Source organism: Charadrius vociferus, unplaced genomic scaffold (assembly GCF_000708025.1).
Source record: "Charadrius vociferus isolate BGI_N301 unplaced genomic scaffold, ASM70802v2 scaffold343, whole genome shotgun sequence".
Taxonomy (NCBI): domain Eukaryota; kingdom Metazoa; phylum Chordata; class Aves; order Charadriiformes; family Charadriidae; genus Charadrius; species Charadrius vociferus.
In genome coordinates, this window is record NW_009647952.1 from 52,553 (window position 1) to 65,249 (window position 12,697).

Genomic DNA, 12,697 nt, shown 5'->3' on the forward strand with positions numbered 1-12,697 from the left:
CCCACCCCCACCCCTCTCCCAAGTCATTGTCCAGGTTTGGAGTAACCCTTGAGAAACAGGTCCCCCAGTGTCCCAGATCGGAACATATGCCTCTCCACATAAACACATGGTAACTGGACAAGTCTTTTCAAAAGTGCTTCCCCTTCCCACCCTGGCCCCCTTCCGCATGTTGAGCCAGAAGATTACTTTTCTTCTGAATATGCTTGAAGTATTGCCCTCTCTGAAAATACCAGCTCACATGGCAGGAGTACATCTTGAGAGTAAGTATGTTTTCAGCAGTAAATGCAAGGAGGAAATGAGGGAAGCTGTGATGGGTTGTGTAGTTGTGTACAAAAGCAGAGGCTAACTAGAGAAAGAGACAGACAAAGCTATCTATGTTCATCTTAGTGCTCATGACAGCTCTCAGCTCAGGCTTGTCTTCTGCTTGTCAGTGGGACTAATATTACAAAATTGGTCAAGGACACTAGTCACTTGAAAATGCCTTCAATGTTTAAAGGATTCAAACAGTCTGCTTAAGTACCATTTTTGGCTCACTATTCATGGACATAACAACAACGTAGAACAGCAAGAAGGAAATTCTTTCAAGGGAAGACAGAGAGGAGGAATTTCAACCCTGTGATAAAGCAGAATGAAACATGGATGTTACACAGGTCAGAGATTCTTCCTACCTGAAGAGCAGTTTCAATGCAGCCACACTCTGCCAAATGGAAGGCTTGAGCACATTTGATGAAAGTGATAAATCTCCCAGCATACAGGCCCAGCAAAAGCTGTATGGCTGCACAAATCACTTCCTTACAGTTTGAATAAATTAAGTGAGGGTCTTGCCCCTGTGCTCATCCTTTGAATGGGGCTAAACTTGCACCCAAGTTAAAGGCGTTTCTCAGAGCGCTTACTGTAGCAAGTAAACTGTATTGCTTTTCGTGTGCCCTTTCATTAGAAACAACTGGAAGACTACAGAGTGAAGAATCAAAGAAGAAAGTAAATTTGAGCACTGTAAGTCAGCATAAGTGAAGGGCTGGAATTGCAAAATAGTAATCTCAGGTATCCTTCCCTCTAGAAAGTGCCATTTCCTGTTTTAAAACTTGAAAATAACAAATATGTTCTTTTTCATTTACCCCAAGGTTATCTTAGGAACATACTCTTACATAGTGATAGATTAAAATTATTAAAAAGCATTTGCTTCTCTGTTTGTGTGTTGAAAATGCTTTTCAAATAAAAAAAACTGGAAATGAATGAATACTGTTATAAACAACCCAGAAAAAAAATATTAATAGTTTCTTTCCTTTTTTTTTTTTTTTTTTAAACAAAAAGTTTGGGAGTTCTTACCATATTGTACCAGGCACTAACAATAAATTTCTCCTCCATCTCTCTTTGACTTTTTGTTTTTTCATATTCTTTCTATAAAACAAACATCAAAAAAGCATACATTTAAATCAACATATAATAAAAGGTATTAGTCTACACCTAAAAAGCAATGAAGAAATACGCATCTACCAGGAAACATGAGGATTACTACCTCCAATGAATGAAACATTCTGTCCCGCTCCTGCAACTGATTTTTCAGAGCCTGAATCTCAGGAGCTGCACCCTGGTTCTGTTTAGGATCTAAGGTGCGGATGACCTGTAAGAGAAAAACAGTTTGTTTTTAATTAAATCCCACAAAAGCAATCTAATTGAAGGGAAAGACGTCAAGGAATTACAACCTTTTAAATCAGGTTAAGAAATAAAAAAGTGACTTAAAACATGTCAGTGCTAAGAAACGACACTCCGAAACGTGAAACAGAGGGATGTGCAGTTTTAAGAGGCTGATGCCTGTAAAGTAATCTTGACAGCAAGCACAACAGAGGCTCTGCCTCCGTCCAGCAGCCATGACACATTAGAGCACCTGAACCGGGCTCTCTTTTACAGGACTGGGAAACAAAACTACTGATAGGAAAAAATCACACCTAATAGGTTCAGTATCCCAGACTCACATATGCAGTTCCTACTCCTAGCTGCACTCCCCTGGCAGTCCCTTGAGATGTACCACTTTGGTCCTTATAGAAAAGTGCCATGATTCACCTCCCTGGGGTACCAGGTGCTGTCATTTCTAGATAGCACTGTTAAGCCAAGAAGCGTTCTATGGCACATGCATGATCATTATATTACTAATAAGATGAAGGGACACCTTCCTATGTTCGTGTGTGTCATCCACCATGGGTACTAGCAAACACAGAGCTAAACAAAGAACAAATCCAGCAAAATGACAGAACAAGAGGGAATGGCTTCAAGCTCCAACAGGGTAGATTTAGACTGAACATTAGGAACGATTTTTTCACAGAAAGAGTGGTCGGGCATTGGAATAGGCTGCCCAGGGAGGTGGCTGTGTCACCATCCCTGGATGTGTTTAAGAGCCGTTTAGATGTGGTGTTGGGGGATATGGTGTAGGGGAGAACTTTGTAGAGTAGGGTAGATGGTTGGACTCGATGATCCCAAGGGTCTCTTCCAACCCAGACAATTCTATAGTTCTATGATTCTATGAAAATGCTTAGATTCATAATCCTTTAATAGAAAATAGCTTAAAACTTTTAACAACTTCTGGATATAGAGAAAGAAACTTCACATCTCTTGTCTTTCTACCCATTTCAGAATCATGTCCAGATGCTGAGATAAAACAATGCTTTAAATTTTAGTAGGTCATTTTTACCAAATGGTAGTCATGAAGGAAGATTCATAAAACTGTACTATGTTCCTAAGAAAATACACATTAGATCTTGATACAGTTTCTGTAGTGGAAGCCTATAATGATTGTACTCTTCACCAAAAAAAAAAAAAAATTTAAAATTACTGAAAGTTGGTAAGATCACAAAAAGCTATCCTAACTAAAATAATGTTACTGTTGCATAAAACACCCTATAGTAACACAGTACATAAAAAGTAACAAATCTTATTGAAAAGGGAAATTGCAACTCTGTCTTTCACTGGAATACTCTGAGACACAGTCAGCAGAATAAGATGTAAAAAAAAAAATAAAAAAATTAAAAATTACTTGTGTAGATTTCCTGAAGACTTCTGAAACATCTCACAAGAACTCATTGAGGAAACTACAAATAAGTAAAGGAAAGAAGCATAAAGCTTTGCCAAATTAGGAAACTACTTACAGATTCCAATTTAATGATACACAGCCATAGTAAAGACCTTGATACTACCATGATCAGACGAACAGAGACACTGGCATGCCTGTAAGCAACTCTAACAAAATATCGAAGTATAGCAAGAAACGAAATGGGACTATGATTGAGACCACAATATTGCAATTTCAAAGCTGGTAGTATACCCACATCCTCAATATCATACTTAAATATTAGCCACCTTCTTGACAGAAGCATTTACTAAACAGTAAAGACAAAGAGAATGCTGAATGTCATCAGAGAAATGTAACAGATCTCAAAGGTGGTTCAGTTAAAAAGATCACTTTACTTGGAAAAAGCATCATAAAAGAGTCTGTATCAAAACAGTTTCTAAACCAGCTAACTAAACCACAACATGATTAGAAATAAGGGGCAAAAGATGAATAAAGAAAGCAAAATCAAATTAAAATTGGTAACGATGGCTCTAGCACATGTGTAATTAATTACCTCTGCTTGTAAATTCTGAGTCCCTCAAAAAGAATAAGCAAGTTTTGCAAACAATTAGAACCTGATGAAATCTGAAGTAGCTAAAAGCTGTATTTATGAAAAAGTGTACCAAATTATCTGCTCCAGGTAAGACAGACATAACTGACTGAGCACCAGAAGAAGTCCACCATCCAGAAACACACATAAACAGATGCAGCCACCTGTGAAGGAAAGAATGCCAAACAACCTTTTCCCTCTCTGCCAAACTGATAAAAGCAGAGTTTGTTGGTCTAACTGTACCTGTACGTGGTGTTACCAAGCTATATCTGTGCATACAAAGAGGCAGAACTCCTCATGACAACTGTGCCAGAAGTCTCCAAAAGCCCCAGTACAAATGCCAATTAAAGAGTACTTTTGCTTCCAGAGCTTCCTTCCTTGGAGTTGGTTTGAATGGGTGGTTTTCCAATTCTAAATGCAGCACAGCTATTTCAGTAATTTCTATGCTACCAGTCCTAGTATGGACACTGCTTTAGCTGATCTATACATTTGTCACTCAGAGACAAAAGTCCAAAGAATTTCTGCAAAGAAATAGGTTATCACAGCATTAGAAAGGGTTTAACAGCCTTTCCTTGTCATCAGCCAACATGAAAGCATGCTTAACAAGGTTTGCCTGGGTGACACTCAAATATCTGTAGCAGTGGGTATACATTTGTACAGAGGCATCAGAAGGGAACAGTCATGAACACAAAACCAGGGTAAAATCTTCTGCATAATTAATCAGTATTAGGTACCATAATGGTAAGTAGAAAGAATTCACTGTGTCTTCCTTCTCTTTTACTTGCTAGTGTGTATACAGATACCTCCTTTATTTTCATTCCTGCAGAGTTAATGTGGTGCAGTTTGGCAGAGAGGGATCATTAACGTGGAACACATACTTACACTTTTGGCCTTTTCCAAATACTTTTTGTATCGCTCTTCCATTTGCTTCATTTCCTCCTCCTTTTTCCGTAAAGCTTCTTGTAATTCTTCAATTTTGAGTGCTTTATGTCAGGAGATGCACACATTGGAAAATAACATAATTACATTATGTTTATTTTTATGTTTTTCAACAGAGATTTAAGGCACAGCTAGAATTTGTTTCAGTTAAGAAAAGCTAACATAGGGAACCTGATGTAGCAGATACTATAGTTTTAATTGCTGAACAGCTCAGAAAAACATTAAAATGTGTACTCCTGTATAATCTCATGAGATGGCTATTTTGCACACAAATTCTGCACTTTTTTAAATTATGAAAAAATAACAAGAAATGGAATCATAAATCAATCCCATTACTGAACACACTTAGAAAATCAGTTTACTAATGAATTACAGATTTCATATCATCTTGGTATTGTAACTCAGATAAATGAGTTTTCCTATTTTATGTAAGATGAATGTGCCTTAACAGGCACAACTCTTGCAACTCTTACTTAAATCTGCTAAGCTGTAACACTGGACACAATTTATCAGACTTGTGACATGAATATACTCAATTTAATTTTTCCCCCACATTTTCGTAAGTAGTAATGCAGACCAGTAGGACAATTTCATTGCACAGACTTTTCCTATGTTGATATAAGAATATGTCAAGACACTATTGCTTATACATCTTCTATACATCTTCTCATCATTTTTCTCATCTCAGAAAAAAAAATAAATCAATTGCATCCTCCCAGATCAAATAGCATGTAACATTGACATCTGGTTCTCAGACATTTAATAATTGGCAACCCTCAGTCCCTCAGTTTTGCAGCCTTATTTTGAAATGTTCTTTCAGGTTTTTCCCACAGTTTTCTCTCTAAGCACTCAGAAAACACTCAGCTGGTAATAGGACTAAGTAAGATTTTCATTGATGAGTAAAAAGACCAATAGCCGATGGTCTCCAAGATTGCAAGAATACATTTTTCAAAATGTGCCATGATTCTTGTACAATGCCCAAACATTTTGGCCATATCCAGGACAGTTAAAAGATTCTGAAATAGTTATTCACACACATTTCCTGAGCATGGAAAGAAAGGAAGAAAGTACAACTATTTTTATTGTACCAAGACAAAAATTCACACCTATATTTTTAAAAGGCAACTTGCAATTTCAGTAAACTAACTACAGAAGCCTCAATACACCCTAATGTTTAGAAGCCAGCAGGTCAGAAAACTGCTATTACACTCACACTGAAGCTTACCAGGTACAACAGGTTTACATCTTTATTAGCTACTCATGAAGTTCCTGGACTTCATTTCCAAGTGTTCCAATATTTCCCAAGACATGGAATCTATAACATATTCTGCAGTTTTAGCTCAACACAAATGAAAACTCTTTTTGGATAGAGAACCTATGTAATGAATACTGAACTGAAATGTCTATCTTCGTCAAACTCTTTACGCATAAAATCGCTTCGGCACAAACCAGAAAAGCTGACATTGGTTGCAATCTTTTGCCTTGTTTTATAGTAAGTAGGCTAGGAAAAAAACAATCTACCTCCTTCAATACTCCTTAGGAAAAAGTATTATTAATATGCTAAAAAATGACTGGATGCTGGGTTCTGGATACCATCTGAGCAATATGACATATATCCTACAGTCTCTTCTACTAATGTCCGAAAATTTTCTCAAATTAAAACAGGGTTCTGAAAACCCACTGAAGGAATATATATTGGGAGTAAAAAGAACGTGGTGATGGCAGCAAGGATCTCCTAAATTAGGGTCTTAGGAGATGTGACAGCTCTGACCAACTGAGGTTCAATGACAGGTACAACAGTGACTCGGTGTTTCTACGGCCATCGTCATTTCTTACTACAGTGGTCTCTAAAACATGAAACATGACTCCCTGCATTTCAAGCGTTAGAAGCATCTTTTTGGTCACCGTGGCTTCCAGAGAAATTAACAGCATACATATCACTGCCATTTAAAAAGCACATCTTGTTTATCTTGCACCACCTATAGGTATTTTAATTAAAGACCTTCCATGTGAAATATTTTACAAAGAAAAGAAATGGACTGCACATGTAACTCACAACTGTTATTGCATCTTGGTTCCAAATCTTCAATAATAGCTCGTTTCTTCTGTAGCTCATTGTTAGCTTCATGGAGCTTCTCACTGTTACAAACCATAATAGCACATATTGTTTTCCCAAGATTAATACTGTGCTTGAATGAACATTAAGCGATACAAGAAGTCCTCAGTGATATCTTTCTGAGAGCGTGACTGGTATTTGCTTTGGGGCACGAGAACAAACAACAATGTCACCCTGGTAATATTCGTTAAATAAGCTGAAAAATGTTACAGTGTACGGAGACCTGTAACAACAAACAGCTTCATTTTCAGTAATTATAAACCTTATTTAGAACTTACAGTTAATTTTACTAAATGTACATGGCCAAAAAGAATACTTGCAATTGAGATTACATTGGGAAAGAATGGCGAAGTCCAAAGGCAGCAGAAAATACTTTTTTTTTTGCAAGCCAGTCAAAAAGTAAACAGCTCTTTGCATTTCAGAGAAGTACAATAGATGCAGAAATAGCAGAACAAAATGATAACACTTCATAAAATGCCTTCCTTTTATCCCATAATGTATTGAAAAAGTAAACAAATTAATTTTGTTTACATTAACATGCTTTTCTGAAAACAAAATTACTTACTCCTCTTCAGTAAAGATTTACACAATATTAAGCAAAGTTTTCTAACCACCACAGAATCATGGTTTCTTTATTGCTCTTACTGCTTTCACAAAGGTTTTCTATGAGATGAAAATAGCATCTGAACAGCAGATTCCCAAACATTCCTGTGTTATCTAATTTCTCTTAGTTGTATATTTTCCAGATGCATGATTAATGACTGTCTGCCTTCCTCACCATATGGAAAACACACCATTTCAAATGGCAAACAAAATAGGCAAAAAAAAAAAATACTTACAGATGTTCTTCAAGTTTCTTTTTCAGAAGAATTGACTAAAATAGAAAGTTAAACATTTATTTTAATATATTGCAGAGATTTAACATAATTTCAAAATTATTTTTAAATACATAATTTTGGCATTCTAACCAAAATCCAACTTTTTACTTCACTCAGTTTTAGATCACAAAGTGTTTGAACTGGCACCATCACTTAAGTCTGATCATTTAGGAGATTATTGTCCTCTGTGGTAGCAATTCTTCTCTCCACAGCTGTGTAATTTTCCTGAAATTAGAGTACTTTATAACTTTAAAAATATTTTCCCAGGAACTAGATCAATAAAAGCAAGACCCATAAGCAACAAAATTCTATGGCAGTTATTTTAATTTCTTCAGTACTTCCGTAACTAGACTTAATAAATTAACCTGAAATGGAAAGTGCAGCAAAATTTTCTAGAAGAGCTTTCCTATCAATACTGCAATACAATTTCCATGAAGACATGTAGCAAATTAGTCAAAGTAAATTCCTGTCCCCAACCAGAGGGAGTGGAGTGTTTCTGACTGGAGTATAGCAGAAATTTACCCTTTTTTCTGTTTCTCATCTTTACTATACAGACACAAAAATTATCATACAACTTACAGTGTTCCACTTTCTGATTAAATCACACTTAAATAAGCTCTTTGAATAAAAGCTTCAAAGAAAATTTTACTTTAATTTTAAACTCACTTGATATACAGTGAGTATCTTTCAAAAAAATAAACCCAATAAATGTCTATAAACTGACAGTAGTGCTAAGTAAATAGAAAGCCATACTCACAATAGCCTTGAGCAGAAGCCCATGCCAAGAAACAGAGATGACATTAGTATAAAGCAAAACAGCAGCCAACAGAAGAAACTATTTAGAAAGTCATGAACAGAAAAAGTTAAAGCTATGCATTTTTTCACACATGCGCATTTTTCTCCTTTGTTCTCATCAGCAGTTTCATCCTGTACAATTTTCTAAAACATATCACTAAAAGCAAAAATATAAAAATAGTAAAGAAGCACATTTGTAAATCATTGTGTTTAAACCAGAATTTCAAAGCAGAGCACCTACTACTTAAAGTAATTTTAAAACAAAAAAACATACAATTAACAAAACAGGAGAAACTATGTAGTCTACTGGGCTGCAAACAAAATTAAGAGATGCATGTGTTTTTGTGGAGTGATTCTGAATTGTGTTATTGCCGCACTGATTGAATAAAAGACAAATGTAGAATATTTACATCAGAAACCGCCTTTTTGGTTTGCATTTATCCATTACCAATCACATTGGAGGTCTAGCATATGACTGATGGTCCAGAACGCCATGGAAGTGTAAGATAAAATCATCAACAAAATTACTTCATTGCTTTTTCTCCAATGGCCTTTCAACAAAAGTTTAGATGCCTGGCCAACAGAGACAATTACCATGTGCACCCAAAAAAGCTTTTAGCTTTGTTAAAGTGTAAATACTTTGAAATATTGTCTTTGATCACGCTCCTGGGTTATGCTTTTTCATCATTTCAAAGTTGGATCTCCTTATTGCACTGTAACAAACAGGGGGACCACGTAAAAACAAGCCACCATGACTTCACTGACTTCAGGTTCAAAAATTTGTAGCAGCTAAGGATCTGCAGGTTTTAACCATTTGGCTTTTGACTTTTCCAGTCCTTCGAACAACTGCAGTAACACCATCTTTTCTGTAACAATTAATGTTTGTATGCATCTTTGTTGGTCACAAAGTGTTTGAACTGGCACCATCACTTATGTCTGATCATTTAGGAGACTATTGGTTGGTTTAGACAAGAAAGGGAAAAGTTGCCAACAGTGCCCATTTTCCTAAGGTAAGAAAATAAAAATCGAACTCAGCTTTTCTTTTGCAATCCTTGTATTGCACTTGGAACAGACAAAACTATTTGTCAACATTGATTCCACTGGTATATTTTCATATATATTATTTGCATAGTACCAGCATTGTTGTGCGAGTAACCCCTCTCCCACCTAGACAGATCGTATGTTCTCACAAGCAGGAAACTAACAATGATAAACAGCACACCCAATTAAAAGAAGCAGGACTGAGTTTACCCAGAGTAATTTACCTGAGACATGAGATTAGGAAAAAGAACAAAATGTAAAATGTGCGATTCCAGCCACCCAAAGATCCTGTATATACTTGTAGCAAGGCAGGTAAATTCAAATAAATTATGCTACAAATGGGCAAACATTACTTTTTTTTTTTTTGAAGTCTCAGTTTCAAAGCCATATATCCAAATCCTCTGCTCCTAAGAAGTAATCACTATAACCGTTGTTCTGTCATAGGAATACCAGTCTTTTATAAAAAATCACAATTAAAAAAAAAAAGTGCTTTATCTAATTTTGAGCTAGTTTTAAATTTAACTTCATTCAAATGTTTTATCTGTTCACAATAGAAGACCATTTCTATAACTAAACTGTAAAAATAAGCAAATGCACACTTGCTATTTCACTTTTTCATCCCACTGCTAACAAGTTCCACTTACAAAACACCAGAAAAAAATACTTACTATGGTGTGATTTTTGAAAACAGGTATCCTCCCCAGTATTTAATTGCTGCTTTTCTTTTAAATCAAAAAAAAACCCTACAGAAATAAACCCTTTTTGCTGGAAATTTATTTCATCCTTAAATAAGTCATAAGAACAGGTCTGTCCCCTAAACAGGACAAAGAAGATGACAGAAGTTATAAACAGCACCATGAGGGGTGGTCAGATGCTAAAAGTATTCATAGAATCAGAATAGTTTGCGTTGGAAGGGACCTTTAAAGGTCATCAAGTCCCACCCCTCCTGCAATGAGCAGGAGCATCTTCAACTAGATCAGATTGCTCAGAGCCCCATCCAACCTGACCTTGAACGTTTCCAGGGATGGGGCATCTACCACTTCTTTGGGCAACCTGTTCCAGTGTTTCACAAATAAGCAAAGCAGCTGAACTTCAGAGGTAACTGAACCGGTAACAGAGTTTTGGAGACCTTTTAGGGAGGTGTCAAGTCAGGAGTACTTAGTAACAGCAGGCATCAGTAACAGCATATAAGGCCAAGATTGAGTACTTAACAGTATGAGAAACACCAGACATGGTATGGATTTTGCAAGACTAGGTTCAGTGGGGTAGAAGTACCTAAAGGCAGGTTGCTTACATAGGGAGGGATCAGGGCAGAGAAAGGGAGAACAAGGATGACAAAAGAGAGTAATAATAAGGCATGCAAATGATGTAGTCAAAGCTGCTCAGGGTACCTGTTGAGCAGCCCTACACATGACCACTGGAGGTGGAGGAGGACAATAAATGAAACCTGCTATTCTGATCACACCAGGCATGTCTGAGTTGACTCTGTAGTCTGGAAGACCGGAGTAAGGAGGCCTTTCCCCCGCCAGCAAGTCAACAGCCAGGATGGACTAACCATACATCCCAACAGGATGTGTCAGTGCCCATTACAGGCCTAATGGCACTGATATCTTCCTAACATTTGCCTTTCACTGCATGTCAGTACAAAATCAAAACTGCTTCCCCATGTGGACCTTGGCAAGCAGCATGTACCATTGCAATGATACTGGCCAGGGTTAGGATAGTGCTTTTACCATGTTTTGGGCAAGACTAAAAATTACTCCAACTTCAAATACAAACAAAACTAAAACCAAAAACCACCCCAAGCCCTCATCATACATTTCTGGACAGAATACAAATGGGATCTTCAGTTTTCTGAGTGAGGCATAGTTACAGTGTAAGTACACAAAAATATAGATTCCAGTGCATTGTTGCAGAAAAGCAGTGAAAAACAGAGGAAACATGCTGAGAATGATGCACCAATGACCTGTATGCCATGTCTCTCCTTATCCTTTTTCTCCTGCTTCTGAAGAATCACTCTTTTTGAAAGGTTATCTTAAGGATAACTCAGGTCATCCCAACATGACTTCCATCTACTTAAGCAGCTGGGTTTAACATTGAAGTTTGCTGTGCTTTGTGTGGGAGACGGAATCAGGTGTCTACACCTTCAGAGGTTCTTGCAGCCTCAACACTTCTCTGAGTCTACACTTCCTCTTTCGCATCTTTAAGAGTCAATTAAATCCTACACACTGGACTCAGCAAAAACAGTTCATGCGATTAGTGCCTATAAATCACCACTGGCATGGGCAGACCTACACAGGAATGCAGCAACTGCATCATGAACTTGCCAGTTCTGATTTGACAAGGGCTGCCTGGTACGCACAGCAGGCTGTACCATGGTGTTATGATGGTGGTGATTTGCTGTTAACAGAATCATCTCAGATGGTGCCTACATAGGCTGCAACCAGTCCTGTAAGTGAGCTGCAGAAATGTCCTAAGTTACCGTCCAAGCCAGAGCCTCAAAAAGGGACACAACTAACGTTGTAGTAAATAAATTCAGTTGGAGAGGGATCATTTACAATACTCAGTATCTGAGAATAATTTTTTCATATACTTGTTCACCCAGAAAAATCTGATTTTGGCCAATAACCAAGACAACAAAGAATATCTCAGAATCACGTAATAGTATGGACCTATTTTAAAATGCATTTTAAAATGCATTCTAATTTACTTAGGAAAACAATCTTATTTGAACTTGATTAGGTATTTTACTTTCATATTCCGAAAATTAAGAGCATAAGCTAAATTAAACACACTCTGAAATGAAAATAAGCAGCTCATAAAAACTTTTACTCTTTTATATAAATTAGTTAAAACAAATCCACAAAAATAGAAAGCAACACATTACAACTTTTTGCCAATTAGCAACACAATACACTGAGATTGTGAGCATACACTGTGCACATACAGTCCAGCAAATCACTGCTTTCAAGAAAGTTCTAGAGCTTCTTCTCTCAAATACAGGAGATGGCAAACACAATTTTTGAGTGGAAGACTGAAAGTTGTTTTCCCCACTAACTCTGCCACAATGTGTATTCTTACATTAAAAATAAAGTTAACTCCATATACAGAAACAGAAAATGCTGCATTATGTTGAGGGCCTAATTATTTAACTTTTTTAAATTTTGTCCTGCCTGGCTTCTTGCATTATGAGATACATTTACATCCCCAATTACAAAGCTTCCACTGGCAGGAAAGGACTTAACTTTCATTATGAAAACGAAATGAAAAATAAC

General features: G+C 36.7%; 1 protein-coding gene across 1 annotated transcript in view; it reads right to left on the bottom strand.

Annotated features, from left to right (window-relative positions):
• HOOK3 (hook microtubule-tethering protein 3) overlaps nt 1-12,697 on the bottom strand; it is an 82,226-nt gene that overhangs the window by 473 nt on the left and 69,056 nt on the right. Inside the window, exons 16-20 of the mRNA XM_009883296.1 lie at nt 7,548-7,582; nt 6,649-6,731; nt 4,536-4,636; nt 1,517-1,621; nt 1,327-1,398 (exon numbers count right to left, since the gene is read on the bottom strand). Of these exons, the coding sequence (XP_009881598.1) occupies nt 1,327-1,398; nt 1,517-1,621; nt 4,536-4,636; nt 6,649-6,731; nt 7,548-7,582 (396 nt within the window). The remainder of the gene's footprint in view (nt 1-1,326; nt 1,399-1,516; nt 1,622-4,535; nt 4,637-6,648; nt 6,732-7,547; nt 7,583-12,697) is intronic.